General features: G+C 40.9%; 1 protein-coding gene across 1 annotated transcript in view; it reads right to left on the bottom strand.

The window, feature by feature from the left end:
- The window catches only part of Uggt2 (UDP-glucose glycoprotein glucosyltransferase 2), a 177,479-nt gene that overhangs the window by 95,483 nt on the left and 58,884 nt on the right, over positions 1-23,112 (bottom strand). Inside the window, exon 20 of the mRNA XM_052190641.1 lies at positions 2,416-2,507. Coding sequence (XP_052046601.1) covers positions 2,416-2,507 — 92 coding nt within the window. The remainder of the gene's footprint in view (positions 1-2,415; positions 2,508-23,112) is intronic.

Raw genomic sequence — 23,112 nt, 5'->3', positions numbered from 1 at the left:
CCATGAGGGGAATACTGTCTTCATCTAGCTTGCTGCTGGACAGTTGAGCCTCTTACACTTTGGAGTACCACACCATTATACACAGATATTTACTTATTTTTAATTATTTCCGGACCTTCAATTTTTAAAGTGAAATGATTTATAAAATATATGTATCAGTTGCCACTCCCATTAGTAATATCTTAGTGTTTTATTATATCAGAGATCTTGACCCTTTTGCACTGTCATCTAAGCTTAAATCATCTGGGGAGGACAGACAGACAGGGGAGGACAGATAGACATAGATGGTGCACCAGGGCCTTGCTTTCTTTACTTCCTCACTCGTCATGCTAAGCAGCCTTCTCTACATCACTGGCCTTTCCCTGAACTCGGCCCCACCATTAAAATAATTAGATTTCCTTCTCTCCCTCCCTTCCTCCCTTCCTTCCTCCCTCCCTCCCTTCCTTCCTCCCTTCCTCCCTCCCTTCCTTCCTCCCTCCCTTCCCTTCCTTCCTCCCTCCCTCCCTTCCTTCCTCCCTTCCTTCCTCCCTTCCTCCCTCCCTTCCTTTCCTTCCCCCCTTCCCTTCCTTCCTCCCTCCCTTCCTTTCCTCCTTACTCCCTTCCTTTCCTTCCCTTCTTCCTTCCTCCCTCCCTCCCTCCCTTCCACTGGAAATTGCTGTTCTGATGTCATGAAGACACTGGTCATAGGCGTTTACTATTTTGCTCTTTGATGCATAAGACTTACATCCATCACCATCATCTGGAATTGGTTTTATATTTGGTGCCAAATGTGGAGAGATTTTAAGGACTACTCCTACTGTCTCACAGGCTAACTTTATCCCAGTGCTAATAAGATAGGCATGGCTCTGATTCTAGGGTCTTTACTTCCTACTGATTTGCTCTTTCCTATTCTTGAATTAAAAAAAAAGTTTCAATTATATAGGCATTACAGAAGGGTTTGGAAATGACAAATTAATTATTCTCCACTTCTCTGTTTTACAAGTATTTTAGTAATTATCAGTTCCTGGGATCTTTGCTTACATTTGCAACTTAGTGTGACAATTTTGAAAAGATACAGATGTTCCCACTGGAGGTGTAATAATGCTTTACATCAATTAGGGGAGAGATAATACCTTTACAGTATTGACCCACTTCGCTAATGACAATAGTACACACTTCTATTCATATAGGACTTCTATATGTTCTCTCTAACGCTTTAAACTTTGCTATATTAGTTTCTAGTATTTGGTATTTTTGATGCTAGCACCAAAATGGTATATTCATTAACATGTAATTTCTTATTTGTTTTAATTTCCATGATTATAAACATACCTAATAACAACTTGAAAAATTCTAATAACTTATATGTTCACAATATGTAAAATATGACAATTTAAATATTTGCTTTTAATGTTTATATTTTGAGCATTTTTGCATTCATGCTCATGAACAAGGATTTGTTATAATCTTCTTATATAGCAACTATTAGTCATAGAATTTTGGGTAACTTCATTTCTAACTACTGAAATAATCAGAAAAGCAATTTAAAGGTCAGGAAAAAACCTATAGAGGTATGATAACGTTATTAAACAAAGATTATCTTTTTCACTCTCTATGTCCAATATGTCATTTTATGATTCTAAATATTCTCATTTTTCAAAATTAGTGCTCTTAAGAAAAGTAGTTTTGCTTTATTCCACATTTATTTTTATGTGTGTGAGCACATCCTGTAGCATACATGTGAGGTCATAGACACCGTGCAGGAGTAGGTTTTGCTTCTACCATGTAGGTCCTGCAGCTGGGACTCAGGCCTCAGATTTGCCAACGTGTGTCTTTACCCACCAAGTCATCTGGCATGACTAGGTTATCTGCAATATTTTAAATTAACTGCGGTAAAGAAAGATACTTGTATATTTTAAGTACACACACATACACACACACTCACACACACACACACACACACACACCAGCAGACTGGCACTTATTTCCTGTCACAGGTGCAGCTGAGGCAGATCTGGATCACATCCTCATGAGAGGGTGATCCTTATCTAAGAAGCTCTTCACTTATGAACTTCACGGTCAGGTGGGAAAAGTATACACATATATGCTCACTTAGAAATATAAACATTCATTTAAAAATATCCTGAAATATAGAAACCAATGCTAAGAATTGATTTACAATTACCTCTAACAAGAAGAATTAAGGTTACTGTAGTTATAGCCGAGATCCTCTGGACTAACCTGGAGAACCAGTGCTGACAATGGCGGGACAAAGCTGCTTCAGGTCACTGAAGCGCAGACACGGCTCACTGAGAGCAGCGGTGTGTCCCGGGTAGTCAGTTACCTGGTCTGAATGGAGCTTAGTGTGTGAAGCCCTGACTTGTCTCCTCGGTCTATGCACTGACGACCCTCCACGCAGGAGGAGCCCGCACTCACCATGTGCTCTAACGCATTAAGCAGTAGTTTTCTCCCAGATGGCACATCAAAGTCAGCAATGATCCACAGAGTCACTGAGGATATTACAGCATCTGGAAATTTCAAATAGTCAAGTCAAAATATTGTTTTCTACAATCAAACTAAAAGGAAAAGAGCATTCCCCATTAAAACCCCCCACAAAATAAGTACCTTAAAGATATTAAAAAACTGTGTTTTAAATGCACCTTCTCTGCCTCTCTGTAATTATCTGAGAATATGGAATCCATTTCATGTAAATGCAGAAACAAACACGTACAAAACAGCAAAAAGGAAGCAGGGAAGATGAGCAAGAGCAGCAGCAGCAGCAGCAGCAGGAGGAGGAGGAAGAGGAAGAGGAGGAGGAGGAAGAGGAGGAGGAGGAAGAGGAGGAGGAGGGGGAAGAGGAGGAGAAAGAGGAGGAGGAGGAAAAGGAGGAGGAAGAGGAAGAGGAGGAAGAGGAGGAGGATGAGGAGGAGGAGGAAGGAGGAAGAGGAGGAGGAAGAGGAAGAGAAGGAAGAGGAGGAGGAAGAGGAAGAGAAGGAAGAGGAGGGGAAGAGGAAGAGAAGGAAGAGGAGGGGGAAGAGGAGGAGGAGAAAGAGGAGGAAGAAGAAGAGAAGGAGGAAGAGGAGGAGGAAGAGGAAGAGGAAGAGGAGGAAGAAGAAGAAGAGGAGGAGGAAGAAGAGGAGGAAAAGGAGGAGGAAGAGGAGGAAGAGAAGGAGGAAGAGGAGGAGGAAGAAGAGGAGGAGGAAGAGGAGGAGGAAGAAGAGGAGAGGGAGAAGAGGAGGAAAAGGAGGAGGAAGAGGAAGAAGAGAAGGAGGAAGAGGAGGAGGAAGAAGAGGAGGAGGAAGAGGAGGAAGAGGAAGGGGAAGAGGAAAAAGAGGAGGAGGAGAAGGAGAAGGAGAAGGAAGAGGATGAACAGCAGCAGCAGGAGAAAGAAGAAGAGAAGAATGACGATGATGATGATGATGATGATGATGATGATGATCTGGGGACAGTAATGACATGTTTTCAGCAGGAGAGAAAACTGTCCTATGTCTTTCATGGTCCCATTGTTGTAAACTGCCTTCCATATATATTTTTCCTTGGGGAGGGTAGACCCCATGATATTTATTGTTTACCATGTAAAGATCTCTAGTGAATACAAAAAACAGTGATAGTAATTTCAGTTTAACATCATTTAATCTCTACCAAGGTTTACTACCTATAGTAACTAACTCTACAGCAAATGAAAAACTGGAATGCAGAGGAGGAAATGTGTGCATGTAGGTGCACATTTGTATGTGGGTGCACAAACATACATGTGTATCACAGCCAGTGTACAACCTCATGTGTGTCTCAGGTCAGTCCATCTCCCTTTGAGACACAAACTCTCTTCCTGGCATAGAGCTCACCCGTTAGATGAGGCTGGTTAGCCAGGGAGCCTAAGGATCTACCTGCCCTACCTCCCCACAGAGCTGGGATTACAAGACGAGACACAACTAAGACCTATGCATGCTTTTCCAACACGATGGACTGAGCTCTTTCCAATCCCCATTTTCAATTCTGATGTCATAGTTAACAATTATAATTCCATCCACCATCAGTACATAGCACACAAAATGATACTGCCAGTACACCCTACAGAAAAACTGGTCCTGTAGGCCAAGTGACTAATTCAAAATAATTATCAAAAAACCTGAGGTAATGAAAATTGAGTATATTTGAAACTAGTTATTACTGTAGCAGCAACATTTATAGTAACATAGCTTTATAAATGAGAAAAAAATAATGTAATAAAAAGTGACATTGATTTTACTACAGGTCAAGACCCTCCCTCCATCCACTCTGGAATCTTTGGGGTGTCCAATCTCTAGCAGCCACCAGAAGCCAATGTTAGCAGGAAGGCTGGAACATTCTCCTTAAAGGAGGAAGTCAGGAAAACTGATTCTGCTTCCACACCACACTCTCACCACCACCGCTCCTGAGCCCCAAAATATTCAAGTGTTAAATCCTCAAAATTGTATGTTTCTTCTTCATGATAAATGTAGACATAAGACTTTTCAGTTAATATTCCTTTAAGTTGGGAGAGATTTAATCCAATTGGATGCTTTAGGATAACCTGGTATAATACCCAGAGATGTTCTGAGATAAAACCCAGCCTGATCTTTGACTCTTTTGCTTTTATTTGACACACTTGAGGTCATGGTTTCTCTCACCACTAGGAGAGAAACACACTATATTTATTACATGTTGGATTTCTTATAGGAACAACACCTTTGAACATAACATTTTGAAATCTATTAAAAAGTAATGCAGAGATATTTGGATTCAATCCATGGAACTTTTAAAAATGATACATCTCGAGTCTGATGTGTAACCTGACTTGGGCAGGCAAGACACTTCCACCGAGGGAACCTAAGCAAGCCTAGCAACCATGGGCTCTACCTCATGTATGCGGGGGTGTAAGACCCCAAAAACCGAGGGTGCTCCAGCACCCCACACCCCAGAAAGCGACACCCAAATCACTCGCGAGAAACGGTCTCGACGCAATAACATGAGGGTTTCCTTATTCCAGAATTCTGGGTTCCACAGCCATACACCTCGCAGGGTTAGAGGACTGTGGACCACGAGTGCCGAATTGCGACAGCTTTTATAAGCTTACGACAAAGCCCACGAATTACAAACCAATCATTTCTTAGCATGGAGAGCCCGCAAAATGTGAGCCAATTGATTTGTACCACTCCATAGTTTTTAGGCCAATCAGTTTAAATTATCGGAGCCCGCTCAGTGGACCAATTAGTTTTCTATAATGTCTACAGTTGCGTGAACTCCTGCTTAGGGGTAGTGGCATAAGTTTACAGAAGCAAGATAAGCTTAGCCCAATTCCAGTTATTCTATGGGGCCAGGATCACCTATTCACTGCCTTTCTGCTAGGTCTAAACAAAGGGCGGGCTCTGGAATGTGACCTTTTACCTAGTTTCTAACAAAGCGAGATAGCATTTTAAACTTCTGATTTCTTGGGGTCATTAGAGTTAGGCTGTATTATTTTTTATCCTTTCAGGGGGATGTCTGCTCTGTGCCTACACCAGCAAAGGTTCAGAGCAGCATGCATAGCACACTGCCCCACAGCTCTGCCTGCATTCCAAGAGGCCAGCTCTAACAGGAAACACAGAAAGCCTGTTAACACCTGAGACACACAGCTCCACCTGCCTCCCTGGAGGCCTGCTCAATGCCAGAGACAATTAGATGTCAAAAGGCAAGGGCAAGAACATAATCAACAGAAGCCAATACAATATAGCACCATGAGAACACAGCTCACCAACTACAGCAAGCCCTGATATGCTAGCACACCTGAAGAGCAAGACAGTAGCCTTGAATTCCATCTAATGAAGATGACAGAGGCATTTAAAGAGGATGCAAATTATAATTCCCTTAAAGAACTATAGGAAAACACAGGCCAACAGGTAGGAGCCATGACAGAGAAATACAGGAAAATACAACCAAACAGACAAAGGAAATGAGTAAAATGTTCCCAAAATCTAACAATGGAAATAGAAGCAATAAACAAAAGATAAATGGAGGTAACCCTGGAGATGGAAAAACTAGGAAAGGGAACAGGAACTACAGATGCGGAAAGAGAATCTCAGGCATAGAAGATTCCATAGAAATGATCAAAGAAAATATCTAAAGAGTCCCTAAACAAACATCTAGGAAATATGGGATACAATGAAAAGACCAAACCTAAGAATAAAAGGAATAGAAGAGGGTGAAGATTCCCCGTTCAAAGAGCCAGAAAATATCTTCAAGAAAATCATAGAAGAAAACTTCCCTAACATGAAAGAGATGGCCATGAATGTTTAAGAAGTCTACAGAACCAAATAGACTGGATAAGAGGAGAAAATCCTTCTGTCAAATAATAATCAAAATGCCACGGTGGCCTAGTGAAAGTCTGTAGACATGATATTTTACAGACAGAGGCGGAAAAAAAAATGTCTCCTGGGAATAATGGACCTCCCCGTATATTTAGAAGCAGATAAATCTCACTTGGCAATTTCTTAAACTCTCCTATTTCCTTATAGCTGAGACATGGCTTAACCAAGCAAATATAGATATGTTAGAATCCATCTTATAACAAAAAATTCTGCTTTGCTTCAACCACTTATGTTATTATGGTAAAAAAGACATTCCAGAAATTCCAGTCACAGGTTCTAGTCTACTACCTTTCTGGGCAGATAGTTTCCAAACAATAGCCCAGACTAAGGATATTTACATGTGAAAAATCTTACTAGGTCCCTGCCAGAAAGATGAGTATTTGGGCAAGGTAGAATTTACATTTGAGTTGGTCCCTAGCTACTTCCCCCCACAAGTTAATCTAGTTCCACCTGTTGACTCTTGATTTTGCTTACAGACAGGCAGTCTCAGGCCCACCAGAATAGCAAGGGAAGCTTTATGAGGACTTGGTCTTTTGTGTTACAGGCCTCACGCAGGTAGCCCTTAAGGAAAACAACCTTTCTTGGCTTATTCAGGTGTGATTCATGATACAGTTTATACTTACTAACTCAGAGAGACTAAATTGAGTCACAGAGAGAGTCAGAGAGAGAGAGAGAGAGAGAGAGAGAGAGAGAGAGAGAGAGAGAGAGAGAGAGAGAGAATGTCAGAGAGACAGACAGAAAGACAATAGATACTTTTGATTTACAGAGAGGTAATAGATTCTCTCTACCTGAGAGAGAGAGTCACTTGGAGGAGGAATCAGTTAGTTAATTCATCAAGCTGTAGTCAGTTAGCTTTACCAGGCTGGAGGCTAGAGACTGCTACCAGAGCTAATCATTAGAGCTGATCGCCCAGGGCCCACGATGGCCCTGGGCTCGGGGCCTACGATGGCCACAAGCATGGCACAGAGAAGAATGCAACCGGCAGACTAGGCAGAAGTACTCTTAAAAGACAGCGCGAGCCAGACAGCTTCCCAGCAGACAGCTTCCCAGGCTCTACAATGCCGCCATTTTCGCCAGGAGGTTAGAAATGAGAACGCCAGGAGGCTAGGCACAAGAACCATCCTTCTTCAGCTCCAGAGCCGGCACGACATCGAGACCAAGATGAAGAAGCAGTTTAGCCACATGGACCCTGGACTTGGGGTAAACACCCTGTATTGCCGGAGAAAGCCTAGCTAGCCTTTTACAAATGTATATGATGCTTAATTCGAGATGTTGACTGGACTAGACTTTGAGAGATACCCGAGAAATACACTCAGATTTTAAACCACCTCTGTGGTCATGTCAGTTTGTCATGTTTTTGCCGGACCTGTGTCTTCCTGGACCAAGAAACCCTGGTTCCCTCGCAGCGGACCCCCAAGCGGTCGGAAACATCAAAACACTAAATGTACAGAACAAAGCTGCAAGGAAATGGCCAAGTAACATATAAAGGCAGACCTATAAGAATTATACCTGACTTCGCAACAGAGACCCTAAAAGTCAGAAGATCTTGGACAGATGTCTTACAGATCCTAAGAGACCACAGATGTCAGCCCAGACTACTATACCCAGAAAAACTTTCCATCACCATAGAGGTAGAAACCAAGATATTCCATGACAATCAAATTCAAACAGTATCTTTCTACTAATGCAGCCTTATAGAGGATACTAGAAAGAAAACTCCAACACAAGATTCACTCAAGAAAACACAAGAAATTAATCATTTCACAGCAAAACCAAAAGAAGAGAATCACACAAACACAGTAACAACTTTAGCATCAAAATATCAGGAACTAACAATCATTGGGCTTTAATATCTCTCAAAACCAGTGGACTCAATTTACTACTAAAATGACACAGGCTAACAGACTGGATACATAAACAGGATTCATCATTTTGCTGCATACAAGAATCATTTGAAATGTAAATAAAGAATATATCTAATAAAAAAAGAAAAAAAAAAGAAGCACACTTTGCCAACAAAGACAGACACTACCTAAGAGTAAGGGGCTGGAAAAAAGTCTTCTAAGCAACAGACCCAAGAAACAAGCTTGAGTCGCATTCTAATATCCAATAAAATAAACTTTCTACCAAAAGTAATCAAAAATGATGGGGTAAGGACACTTCATACTCATCAAAGGGAAAATCCACCAAGGTGAACTCTCAGTTCTGAACATCTATGGGCCAAATGCAAGGGCATGCACATTTGTCAAAGAAACTCTACTAAAGCTCAAAGCACACATTGAACCACACACACTAATAGTGGGAGACATCAATACCTCACTCTCACCAATAGACAGGTCATTGAAACAGGGACACAGTAAAACTAACAGAAGCTATGAACCAAATGGACTTAACAGATCTCTACAGAACATTTCCCAACCCTTGAACAAAATATACCACCTTCTCAGTGCCTCATGGAACCTTCTCCAAAACTGACCATATAATCAGGCACAAACCAAACCTTAACAGATACAAGAAGATTGAGAGATCCTATACTAGCAATTTAAAAGTACACCTGAAAGCTCCAGAACAAAAAGAACCAAAAACGCCCAAGAGAAATAGAGAATAGGAAATAATCAAACTCAGGGCTGATGTCAATACAAAGAATCCACAAAACCAAGAGCTGGTTCTTTGAGAAAATCAATAAGATAGACAAACCCTTAGCCAAACTAACTAAAAGTCACAGAGACAGTATGCAAATTAACAAAATCACAAATGGAAAGGGAGGGGCTGGTGAGATGTCTCAACAGAGCACTGGCTGTTCTTCCAGAGGTCCTGAGTTCAATACCCAGCAACCACATAGAGGCTCACAACCATCTGTAATGGATCTGTAATGGGATCCAATGCTCTCTTCTGGTTTATCTTAAGACAGTTATAGAATACTCATATACATAAAATAAATAAATAAATAAAGCTTTAAAAAACAAAAGAACTATGAGGCATAACAACAAGAAACATAACAACAGAAACTGAGAAAAATCCAAAGAACCATTAGGTCTTACTTCAAAATCCTGTACTGCACAAAATTGGAAAATCTAAATGAAATAGATGAATTTCCAGACAGATACTATGTACCAAAGTCAAGTTAAGATCAGGTAAAAATTATCTAAACATTCTCATAACCCCCAAGGAAATAGAGGTGGTCATCAAAAGTTTCCCAACAAAAAAAAAAAAAAAAAAAAAAAAAAAAAAAAAAAAAAAAAAAAAAAAAAAAAAAAAAAGCTCAGGAACAAATGAATTTAAATTTAGTGCACAATTCCACCAGACATTCAAAGAAGAGCTACTACCTACTCCTCAAAACTCCTCAAACTACTCTACAAAATATAAACAGAGGGAACACTATCTAATTCATTCTATAAGGCCACAGTTTCCGTGATGCCTAAACCTCACAAAGACCCAATGAAGAAAGAACTTCAGGTCAATTTCACTTATGAACACTGACACAAAAATTCTCAATAAAATTCTTGCAAACTGAATCTAAGAGCACACTAAAAATATTATTCATCATGAACAAGTAAGCTTCATTCCAGGGATGCAGGGATGGTTCAATATAAGAAAAATCCATCAACATAATCTACTAAATAAACAAATAAAGAACTCGAAAGACAAAGATCAGATGATCATCTCATCTAACACCCCTTCATGATAAAACTTGGAGAGATCAAAGACTCAAGGCAGGCACCTAAACACAATAAAGACAATATACAGCAAGTCAACAGCCAACATCAAATTAAATAGAGAGAAACTTGAAGCAATTCCACTAAAATCAGGGACTAGACAGGCTGCCTACTCTCTCCTTATCTATTCAATATAGTACTTGAAATTCCAGGTAGAGCGATTAGACAACAAAAGGAAATCATGGGGGATACAAATTGGAAAGGAAAAAGTCAAGGTATCAATATTTGTAGATGATATAGTAGGATACATAATTGATCTCAAAATTCTACCAGAGAAGTCCTACAGCTGATAAAATATTCAGCAAAGTGGCTGGATATAAAATTAACTCAAACAAATCATTAGCTCTCCTTCATACATAGGATGAATGGGCAGAAATGGATGAATTTGGGCTTTATAATAGCCGCAAATAATATAAAATGTCTTGGTATAACTCTAGTCAAGCAATTAAAGATCTGTATGACATTGAGTCCATGTACTGTGTCAACTTGACACAGGCTGGAGTTATCACAGAGAAAGGAGCTTCAGTTGGGGAAGTGCCTCTATGGGATCTGGCTGTGGAGCATTTTCTCAATTAGTGATCAAGTGGGGAGGACCCCTTGTGGGTGGTACCACTTTTGGGCTGGTGCTCTTGGGTTCTATAAGAGAGCAGGCTGAGCAAGCCAGGGGAAGCAAGCCAGTAAGGAACATATCTCCATGCCTCTGCATCAGCTCCTGCTTCCAACCTTGCTCGAGTTCCTGTCCTGACTTCCTTTGTGATGAACAACAATGCAGAAGTGTAAGCCGAATAAACCCTTTCCTCCCCAACTTGCTTCTTGGTCATGATGTTTGTGCAGGAATAGAAACCCTGACTAAGACAGTCCATGAAGAAAGAAATAGAAGAAGATCTCAGAAGATGGAAAGCTCTCCCATTTTCATCAATCTGTAGGATTAACACAGTGAAAACTGCTATCCTGCCCAGAGCAGTCTACAGATTTAATGCAATTCTCATCAAAATTCCCACACAACTGTTTACAGACCTTCAAAGAACAATTCTCAACTTCATATGGAAAAATAAAAAACCCAGGATAGCTAAAACAATCATGAACAATATAAATCTCTGGAGGAATTACCATCCCTGACCTAAAGCTATACTACAGAGCGATGGTGATAGAAACAGACAGGTAGACCAGTGAAATAGAACTGAAGACCCAGAAATGAACCCACACACTTATGGACATTTGATATTTGACAAAGAAGCCAAAACCATATAGTGGAAAAAGAAATCATCTTCAATAAATGATGGTCTAACTGGATGTCTGCATGTAGAAGAATGCAAATAGACCTATAGTTATCACCCTGCACAAATCTAAGTCCAAGAAGATCAAGGACCTCAGTATAAAATCTGACACACTAAACCTAATAGAAGAGAAAGTGGGAAATAGCCTTGAACACATTGGTATAAAAGACAATTTCCTAAGCAGAACACCAATGGCTCAGGCCCTAAGATTAACAATTGATAAATGGGATCTCATGAAACTGAAAGGCAAAGGACATGGTCAATAGGACAAAACAGGAGCCTGAAGACTGGTAAAAGATCTTCACTACTCCACCATCTGACAGAGGGCTAATATCCAAAATACATAAAGAACTGAAGAATTGAAACTCCAATAAACAAAATAACCCAATTAAAAAATGTGAGGCAGAGCTAAACAGAATTCTCAACAGATGAATCTCTAAAGCTGAAAAACACTTAAAGAAATGTTCAAGGACTCTGAGATTCCACTTCACAACAATCAGAATGGCTAAGATAAAAAACTCAAAGGACAGGAGATGCTGGTGAGGATGTAGAAAAGGGGGAACACTCCTCCACTGCTGGTGGGACTACAAATGTAAAACCACTTGAAATCAATCTTGCGGTTTCTTAGAAAATTGGAACTAGTTCTAACTGAAGACCTAGCTATACCAACTCCTGGGCATATACTAAACAGATGCTCCACCACACCCCAAGGACATGTTCTCCACTATGCTCATAGTAGCTTTATTGGTACTAGCCAAAAACTGGAAACAACCCTGATGTCCCTTAACCAAAGAATGGCCACAGAAAATGTGGTGGTACCTTGACACAATGGAATGCTATTCAGCTATTAAAAACAATGACATCATGAAATTTTGCAGGTAAATGGATGGAACTAAAAAATAACAATGAGGTTAACCCAGACCCCAAAAGATATGAATGGTATATATTCACTGATAAGTAGATATTAGACATAAAGTATAGAACTCCTATGATATACATCATAGACCCAAAGAAGTTACAAGAAGGAAGGCCCAAGCAAGGATGTTTGAATCACACTTAGATGGGAACACAAAATAATCATAGGAGGCAAAGGGAGGGTGGGAAAATGGTGGGAGAGGGACCTGGCAGAGGGACCTGGGAGAGGAATGGGGAAGCAGGATCAGGTGCAGGGAGAGATAGGAGAAAGGCCCAGAGGGCCAGGAGAATGAAAGGAAATCTGCAGCCTGGGGCTTGGGGGAGGGGGAGAATCTCTAGGAAGTCCCAGAGACCTGGGAGAAGGAAGGCTTCCAGAAGTCAATGTGGGTGACCTTAGCCTAACAGTGGGGACATGGAACCAGAAGAGGCCACCTTCTGTAGCCAGGCAGGACTCCCAGGAGAAGAGATAAGGACACCAACCCACTCACAAAACTTTCAACCCAAAATTTATCCTGTCTAAAAGAAATGAGGGTGGAACAGAGACTAAAGGAAAGGCCAACCAATAACGTGGGCCAACTGGAAACCCATCCCATGGATGAGCACCAGTCCTTGCCATTATTATGTTGTGCTTTCAGATAGGAACCTAGCATAGCTGTCCTATGAGAGGCTCTACATGGGAGCCAACTGAAACAGATGCAGTTACCCATAGCTAAACATTAAATGGAGGTCAGAGTCACTTATGGAAGACTGGAGGAAGGAACAAAGACCCTGAAGTAGATGGGAATCCCACAGGAAGACCAAAAAAGTCATCAAACCTCAACCCCTGGGAGTTGTCAGAGTCTGAGCTATCAACCAAGCAAGCAAGCAAGCAAGCAACCTACCAACCATCCTTCCAAAGGACATCCAGCCTTTGGACCAGCCCCGCTTCTGAACACATGTGGCAGTCACTCAGCAGTCTTCACGGCTGCCTTGCCTGACTTTAGTGGAGAGGATGCACAAGTCAGGGGGAGACTTGATATGCCAGAATGGGGAGATACCCAGGGGGGCCCCACCCTCTCAGAAGAGAAGGGTATAGAGGACAGGAGGAGGGACTCTGTGAGGGACTGACAGGATTGGGAAGCATGGTTTGGGATATAAATAAAGAATGAATTAAAAAAAAATAACAATTGTGTAGGCAAGGAATATATGACTCCAGAGTTCCAGGTTTTCTATGGAGTTCTGATTGAATTACTGACCTATACTATTACAGTCATTTATTATGTAATTGTAAATTAATAATTATAATATTCCAAATGGAAGCAACCTAATTGCTAAACCATCCAAACAACTGGTGGCTCTCATTGTCAGTATATCCATTGGTCAAGGAGGGCGTAGCATAGAATTGGGGTCACCATTAATGATGTCACAGCTCTGGCTTGAGACTGTCAGACCTAGAGTCAGCATCACTCTTCTCAAGAGACTGACGCAGAGAGGTGCCGGTCAGAGGAAGACCTTCCCAGAGACAACAGTATCCATGCTTCATGCCTCAGTTAATGGCAGATGGTAAATGGTGGATTTCACTTATTTTTCTGTAAATTAGCTACTGACTAAAATCTTTATCACACTGTAATTAGTTATCAGTAAGGCTGTGGTTGATTAAAGTTGCAACAATTCAAAAACTTCAAAATGAACATGTAAAAATTGTGTCTTTTGCTTTAAGTCTCTCAAATATAGAATTTATGTTTACAACCTAATTCATCACATCTCTAGGTCACGCTAATGGTTGGAATACTGCCATTTAGACATGATGACCCAAGTCCATTTTCTTCTATCGATTATTTACTTGCTTTCCTTGAGACAATAAAAAAAACCCCAAACAAACAAACAAACCAGAGAAAATTTGATCCTCCTGGCAAACGCAGCTTTCTTCTCTTTTGAGCACCCTCTCAGCCCCCTACCCTTCTAGCCAATCACCATTCTTGGTTGTTTATCCCAATACCTAGAAAAAGTCCTACACTAGATCCCCAGTCGACACCATAGCAGGTTCTAAGAAGAAATCCATACCAGGCAACCCACAGCCAATACACACTCTTAGATCTGGAGATGGCATCTGAATCTAAGGAACACAAACCCAAGCCACAAGGACAAGTCCAGATATCAATACCTAGCACTACAGTTGTCCCAGTCCCGGACGGACACCTAGGTGCCATGATAAAAGAGGCAGCCAGGACAATGTATCTCCACTCGGGCGGGTCCAGAACCCTGCGACAGCAGGCCCTGAGTTCAGCAGCACAGCTGAAACACAAGCAAAGACCTTAAATATCCCCTATGAATATGGCAGAGTCCTTAGAGAGATCTATATGAAAACGTAAACATTGCAAGGAAATGAACAAAACAGCTCAAGGCCTGAACATGAAAACAGAATCAACAAGGAAAACCCAAACTGAGGGCGATATGGAGATGAAAACACTTAGGGACTCCGACAGAAGCCCTGGAAGGCCTTACCCACAGATGGGACCCAAGATGGAAACAAGACTCTCAGGCACGGAAAACAACAAAAGAAATGGACACCCCAGTCAGAGAAAACATTTTTAAAATGTCTAGGAAAAAGCCTACCATTACCACCAAACAACTCCCCACCCCTCCCCCAAAAACAAACAAACAAACAAAAAACCAAAGCACATACGACCTAGGAAATCTAGTACACCATGAAAAGCCCAAAATCTATGAATAAAAGGAACAAAGGAACAGGGAGGAGGAGAAATCCAGGCCAAAGGCACAAAGAATATTATCAACAAAGTCAAAGAAAAATTTCTAACCTAAAGAAGGCAGTGCCTATGAAGGTCAAAAAGTACAAAGAACCCCAACATAGAATGGACCACAAAAGAAATTCCCCACAACATGCAATAGTCAGAACATTAAGCTTATAAAACAAAGCTTTTCCTATTAAAAACCATTAGAGTATCACCTGAGTTCTCAGCGTGGAATCTAAGACAGAGGGCCTGGACAGATGTGCTGCAGATGCTGAGACCACAGACACCAGCCCGGACTACTGTGCCCTGCTGCATTTGCAACCATAATAGGTAGGGAAATAAAGATATTCCGTGACTGAACAAAACTTAAGCAGTATCCATCTACAAATCCAGCTCTAAGGAAAGTGCTAGAAGGAAAATGTCAACCTGGAAAGGTTAATCACACCCAAGAAAAACACAAAAGGTGGACAACCTCAGACAATCAAGTCAAATGAGGGGATAAAAGCCCCATACCAGTTATAACTAGGTCAAATACTTGATTATAAGCTTAACACAGCTCAGCTAGGTGTGCAGAAAGATCACTCGGGACACAGTCCGCCTGCATTCCTTCTGCATGTAGGAGCTAGGCAGCTCTACAGCTGTCTGGGCATATATCCTGCAAGGGAGCATTTGACCTGCAGGGAGTCCTGTGATTAGAGGGAATCCTGCTCTCAGAGACCTGTGCCACATCTGACTCGGGGAAGATCCTACTTCCTGATACTCTCTAGAGAACTGGCAGGAGCAGGTTAATTGGTAAGAATTACCCCAGATCCCTAGAGGCACAGAGCAGCTCACTACCCAGCAACCTCTAGATCACCACTCCTCTTCTTTCCCTTCTACCCCTCCCTCCTCCACTGCCACCACTCAGTTCTGTCAGATGTGGTAGACCTGTGCCCCTTCTGACATGGGGAAGAGCCTACTTCCTGATACTATCTAGAGAATGGGCAGGAGCCAGTCGTTCGAGAACTGGCACCAGCAGGTGCATTCAAACTGGTAGAAGTGGGGCATTTTAGAACCAGCATCAGCAGAGCATTTGAAATCCAGCATCAGCAGAGCACTTGAGAAATAGCAGCCTGCAGGGCATTCGACCCTTGCCAAGTCTGCTACAGGAGAGACCCCATCACCTGATACTTCCTGGAGAACCAGCTGTTTACAGGGCATTGGAGAGAAAGGGAATCCCAAGAGTACAGAAACACAGGCCTGCAGGACAGAGAAAATAGAGACAGCAAGACAAGCTAACACCAGAGTTAATGAGATTGCCAAAGGCAAACACAAGATCATTACCAACAGTAACCAAGGCAATATGGCACCATCAAAACCCTGTTCTCCCACAACAGCAAATCCTGCATACTCCATCACATCAGAAAAGAGCTAGATTTAAAATCACATCTTATACTGTTGATGGTGGACTTCGAGAAGGACATAAATAATTCCCGTAAAGAAATACAGGAGAACATGGGTTAACAGGTAGAAACACAAAAATCTCTTAAAGATATATGAGAGAACATGGGTCAACAGGTAGAAGCCCTTAAAGAGGCAATACAAAAATCCCATAGGGAATTATGGGAGAAGATGGGTCAACATGCAGAAGCCCTTAAAGAGGAACCACAAAAATCCCTAAAAGAAACACAGGAGAACATGGGTCAACAGGTAGAAGCCCTTAAAGAGGAATCACAAAAATTCCTTAAAGAATTTCAGGAAAAACAAGTGAAGGAACTGAACAAAACTATGCAGGATCTGAAACTGGAAATAGAATCAATAAAGAAATCACAAAGTGAGACATCTCTGAAGATAGAAAACCTTGGAAAGAATTCAGAAGTCATAGATGCAAGCATCAACAACAGAATACAAGAGATAAAAGAAAGAATCTCAGATGCTGACTCAACAGTCAAGGAAAATGCAAAATGCAAAAACCTTGTAACCCAAAACATCCAGGAAATCCAGGATACAATGAGAAGAACAAACCTAAGGATTATAGGTATAAAAGAAAGCAAGGATTTACATCTTAAAGGCCCAGTAAATATCTTCAACAAAATTATATATGAAAACTTGCCTAACCTAAAGAAAGAGATGCCTATGAACATACAAGAAGCCTATAGAACTCCAAACCGATTGGACCAGAGCAGAAATACCTCTTGTCACATAATAATCAAAACACCAAATGCCCTAAACAAAGAAAGAATATTAAAAGCAGTGAGAGAAAAAAGTCAAGTAACATATAAAGGCAGACCTATCAGAATTGCACCAGACTTCTCACCAGAGACTATGAAAGCCAGAAGAGCCTGGGAAGATATAATACAGACCCTAAGAGAACATAAATGTCAGCCCAGACTACTATACCCAGCAGAACTTTCAATTACCACAGACAGAGAAAACAAGACATTCCATGACAAAAGCAAATTTACACAATATCCTTTCCACAAATCCAGCTCTGCAAAGGATAATGGATAGAAAATACCATCACAAGGCAGCAAACCACACCATAGAAAAATCAACAAGGTAATCTTTCAACAAACCCAATAGAAGATAGATATACAACCAGAATTTCACCTTTAACTAAGAAGATAACAGTAAACAACAATCACTTTTCCTTAATATCTCTTAATATCAATGGTCTCAATTCCCCTATAAAAAGACATAGACTAACAGACTGGATACGTGAACAGGACCCAATGCTTTGCTGCATACAAGAAACCCACCTCAGTGACAAAGACAGTCACTATTTAAGAGTCAAAGGTTGGAAAAACAATTTTCCAAGCAAATGGTCCCAAGAAACAAGCTGGAGTGGCCATTTTTATATCAAATAAAATTGACTTTCAACCAATACTTGTCAAAAAAAAAATAAGGAGGTACACTTCATACTGGCCAAAGGAAAAGTCTACCAAGATGAACTCTCCATTCTGAACATCTACACTCCGAATGCAAGGGTACCCACATTCATTAAAGAAACTTTACTAAAGCTCAAAGCACACATTGCACCCCACACAATAATAGTGGGAGACTTCAACACCCCACTCTCAAAAATGGACAAATCATGGAATCAGAAGCTAAACAGAGATACAGTGAAACTAACTGAAGTTATGGACCAAATGTATCTAACAGACATTTATAGAACATTCCACCCTAAAGCAAAGGAATATACCTTCTTCTCAGCACCTCATGGTACCTTCTCAAAAACTGACCATATAATTGGTCACAAAATGGGCCTCAACAGATACAGAAATATTGAAATTATTCCATGTATCTTATCAAATCACCACGGCCTAAGGCTGGTCTTAAGCTCAAACAAAAGCAATGGAAAACACACATACACACGGACCTTGAACAATGCTCTCTTCAACATAGCTTGGTCAAGGAAGAAATAAGAAAGAAATTAAAGACTTTTTAGAATTTAATGAAAATGAAGACACATCATACCAGAATTTATGGGACACAATGAAAGCAGTAATAAGAGGAAAACTCATATCTCTGAGTGCCTCCAAAAAGACAATGGAGAGAGCTTACACTAACAGCTTGACAGTGCACTTGAAAGCTCTAGAACAAAAGGAAGCAAATACCCCCAAGAGGAGTAGATGTCAGGAAATAATCAAACTTAGGGCTGAAATCACCCAAACAGAAACAAAAAGAACTATACAAAGAATCAACAAAACAGGGAGCTGGTTCTTTGAAAAAAATCAACCCTTAGCCAGACTAAGAGGAAACAGAGACAGTATCCAAATTAACAAAATCAGAAATGAAAAGGGAGACATAACAACAGACACTGTGGAAATTCAAAAATCATCAAATCCTTCTACAAGAGCTTATACTCAACAGTGTTTGAAAACCTGGATGAAATGGACAACTTTCTAGGTACATACCAGGTGCCAATGTTAGCATGGGAAGGGAATATAAGGACAGAGAAAAAAGAGGGAGGTGATTGGAGAAGGGATGGAGAGAAGAAGGTTTATGGGACACATGGGGAGGGGGGATCTGGGAAAGGGGAAATCATTTGGAATGTAAACAAAGAATATAGAAAATAAAAATAAAAAAAACAGGATCAGATAAGTTATCTAAATAGTCCCATAAGTCCTGAGGAAAAAGAAGCAGTCATTAAAAGTCTCCCTTCAAAAAAAAAAAAAAAAAAAAAAAAAAAAAAAAAAAAAAAAAGCAAGCCCAGGAACAGATTGGTTTACTGGGGAATTCTATCAGCTTTTCAAAGAAGAGTTAATTCCGATACTCTTCAAACTTTTCCACAAAATAGAAACCCAAGGAACACTCCCCAACTCACTCTATGAAGCTACAATAATGCTTATAACTAAACCAAACAGAGACCAAACAAGGAAGGAGAACTTCAGATCAATCTCCTCATGAACATTGATGCAAAAATATTGAACAAAATCCTGACCAACTGAATCCAAGCATGCATTAAAACTATAATTCACCACGATCAGGTAGGCTTCATCTCAGGGATGCAGGAATGGTTCAATATACGGAAATCTGTCAATGTAATTCACTACATAAACAAACTAAAGGAAAAAAAAAACACATGGTCATTTCACTAGATGCTGAAAAGATTTTTGACAAAATCCAGCATCCCTTCATGACAAAAGTCTTGGAGAGGTTGGGAACCCAAGGCCCATACTTAAACATACTGAAAGCAATATACTGCAAACCGGTAGCCAACATCAAGTTAAATGGAGAGAAACTTGAAGCAATCTCACTAAAATTGGGGATCAGTCAAGGCTGCCCACTCTCTCTCTATCTATTCAATATAGTACTTGAAGTCCTAGCCAGAGCAATCAGACAGCAAAAGGAGGTCAAAGGCATACAAATTGGAAAGGAAGAAGTCAGAATATCACTATTTGCAGATGATATGATAGTAACTTAAGCAGCCCCAAGACTTCCACCAGAGAACTCATACAGCTGATAAACAACTTCAGCAAAGTGGCTGGATATAAAATTAACTCAAGCAAATCAGTAGCCTTCCTCTACTCAAAGGATAAGCAGGCTGAGAAAGAAATTAGGGAAATGACACCCTTCACAATAGTCCCAAATAATATGTCATACCTAGGTGTGACCCTAACGAAACAAGTGAAAGCATATGACAAGAATTTTAAGTCTCTGAAGAAAGAAATCAAAGAATGTCTCAGAAGGTGGAAAGATCTCACATGTTCAAGGATTGGCAGAATCAATATAGTAAAAATGGCCATCTTGCCGAAAGCAATCTACAAGTTCGATGCAATCCCCATTAAAATCCCAAATCAATTCTTCATAGATCTAGAAAGAGCAATTCTCAAATTCATCTGGAATAACAAAAAACCCAGAATAGCAAAAACTTCTCCACAATAAAAGATCTTCTGGGGGAATCACTATCCCTGACTTCAAGCTCTACCACAGAGCAGTAGTGATAAAAACTGTTTGGTATTGGTATGTAGACAGGCAGGAAGATCAATGGGATAGAACTGAAGTCCCAGAAATGAACCCACAAATGTACAGTCACTTGATATTTGACAAAGGAGCTAAAAACATCCAGTGGAAAAAAGACAGCATTTTAAACAAATGGTGCTGGATCAACTGGAGACCTGCATGCAGAAAAATGCAAATCGGCCCATTCTTATCTCCTTGTACAAAGCTCAAGTCCAAGTGGATCAAGGATCTACACATAAAACCAGACACACTGAAGCTTATAGAGAAGAAAGTGGGGATGAATCTTGAACACGTGGGCACAGAGGAAAAGTTTCTGAACAGAACACCAATGGCTTATGCTCTAAGAACAAGAATTGACAAATAGGACCTCATAAAACTGCCAAGCTCCTGTAAAGCAAAGGACAGTCAATAGGACAAAACAGTAACCAACAAATTGGGAAAAGATCTTTACCAACCCTACATCCGATAGAGGGCTAATATCCAATGTATACAAAGAACTCAAGAAGTTAGTCTCCAGAGAATCGAATAACCCTATTAAAAATGGGGTACAGAGCTAAACAGGAAATTCTCAACTGAGGAAACACAAATGGCTCTAAAGCACCTAAAGAAATGTTCAGCATCCTTAGTTATCAGGGAAATGCAAATCAAAACAACACTGAGATTCCACCTTACACCAGTCAGAATAGCTAAGATGAAAAACTCAGGGGACAGCAGCTGCTGGAGAGGATGTGGGGAAAAAGGAACACTTCTACATTGTTGGTGAGATTGCAAGCTGGTAAAACCACTCTGGAAATCAGTTTAGTGATTCCTCAGAAAATTAGACATAGTACTACCTGTGGACCCAGCTGTACCACTCCTGGGCATATACCCAGAAGGTGCTCCTACATGTAATAAGGACACAGGCTCCACTATGTTCATAGTTGCCTTATTTATAAGAGCCAGAAGCTGGAAAGAACCCAGATGTCCCTCAACAGAGGAATGGATACAGAAACTATGGTATATATACACAATGGAGAACTATTCAGCTATTTTTAAAAAATATTTATTTATTTAATGTATATGAGTACATTGTAGTTCTCTTCAGACACTCCAGAAGAGGACATAGAATCCCATTACAGATAGTTGTGAGCCACCATGTAGTTGCTGGGAATTGAACTCAGGACCTCTGGAAGAGCAGTCAGTGTTCTTAACCACTGAGCCATCTCTCCAGCCCTGCCTATTCAGCTATTTAAAACAATGAATTCATGAAATTCTTAGGCAAATGGATGGAACTAGAAAGTATCATCCTGAGTGAGGCAACCCAATCACAAAAGAACACACATGATATGCACTCACTATTAAGTGGATGTTAGCCCAAAAGCTCAAAATAAACCAGTTACAATTCACCCAGCTCAAGAAGAAGGAGGATTTAAGTGAGGGTGCTTCTGTTTCTCTAAGAAAGGGAACAAAATAGTCACAGGAGCAGTAAGGGAGACAATGTGTGGAGCAGAGACTAAAGTAAAGGCCACCCCGAGACTGCCCTACCTGGGGATTCATCCTATAAACAGTCAACAAACCCCAACACTACTATGCACAACAAGAAGTGTATACCAAAAGGAGCATGCCATGGCTATCTCCTGGGGGGCCCTGCCAGAGCCTTACAAATACAGAGGCAGATGCTAGCAACCAACTATTGGACTGGGCATGGGGTCCCCAATGGAGGAGCTGGAGGATGGTCTAGAGGAGCTGAAGGGGTTTACAGCCCATGGGAAGAACAATGATTTCAACTACCCAGATGCCCCAAGACTCCCAGGGACTGAACCATCAACCAAGGGACACACATGGTTCCAGCCAAAAATGTGGCAGAAGAAGGCCTTGTTGGGCATCAGTGGGAGGAATGGTCCTTGGTCAGGTAAAGGCTCAACAGAGGTGGGAACAAAGGGAAACTGAGGTGGGGGGAGGAGGGAGTGTTTTGGGTGGAGAGGCATATACTTGGAGGCAGGAGGCAGGGGGAAGAAGGAAGGGGAGGGGTTGGGGTCTTAGGGGAGGGGGCACATTGGGAAAGGTTTTACCATCGGCAATGTAAATGAAGATGATATTCAATAAAAAAAAAAGCCCCATACCACAATGAAGAAATAGGAATTTTGCTCCTCATTGCTCATCAATAACATGAACATCAGCAGTCTCAACTCCCTGACCAAAGGGCACAGACCAACATGTGAAAACAACATCCGTCTTCATAGTGTGTCCAGGAAACACACCTTAAGTTCCATGTTAGACATCGGCTCAGCATAAAGGAATTGAAAATGACATTCTAACTTGCAGACCCATCAGCAATGGAGGAGTTCCTCTTTCCGCACACCCTCTCCAGCACCTGCTGTCCCCTGAGTTTCTGACCTTAGCCATTCTGACTGTGTGAGGTGGAATCTCAGGGTGGTTTTGATTTGCTTTTCCCTGATGACTGAGGATGTTGAGCATTTATGTGCTTCTCAGCCATGTGGGAATTAATCAGCAGTTCCTCAGAAATTTGGAAATAGTACTGCCTGAAGACCTAGCTACACCATTCCTGAGCATATGCCCAAAAGATACCCCAGCATATAACAAGGACACATGTTCTACTATGTTCATAGCAGCCTTTTTATAATAGTTAGAAGCTGGAAACAACCCAGATGTCCTTCAACAGAGGAATGGATATAGAAATTGT

Source organism: Apodemus sylvaticus, chromosome 8, assembly GCF_947179515.1.
Source record: "Apodemus sylvaticus chromosome 8, mApoSyl1.1, whole genome shotgun sequence".
NCBI classification, from domain to species: domain Eukaryota; kingdom Metazoa; phylum Chordata; class Mammalia; order Rodentia; family Muridae; genus Apodemus; species Apodemus sylvaticus.
Note: the sequence above shows the minus strand (reverse complement) of the source record. Positions and strands in the feature narration are given on the sequence as shown.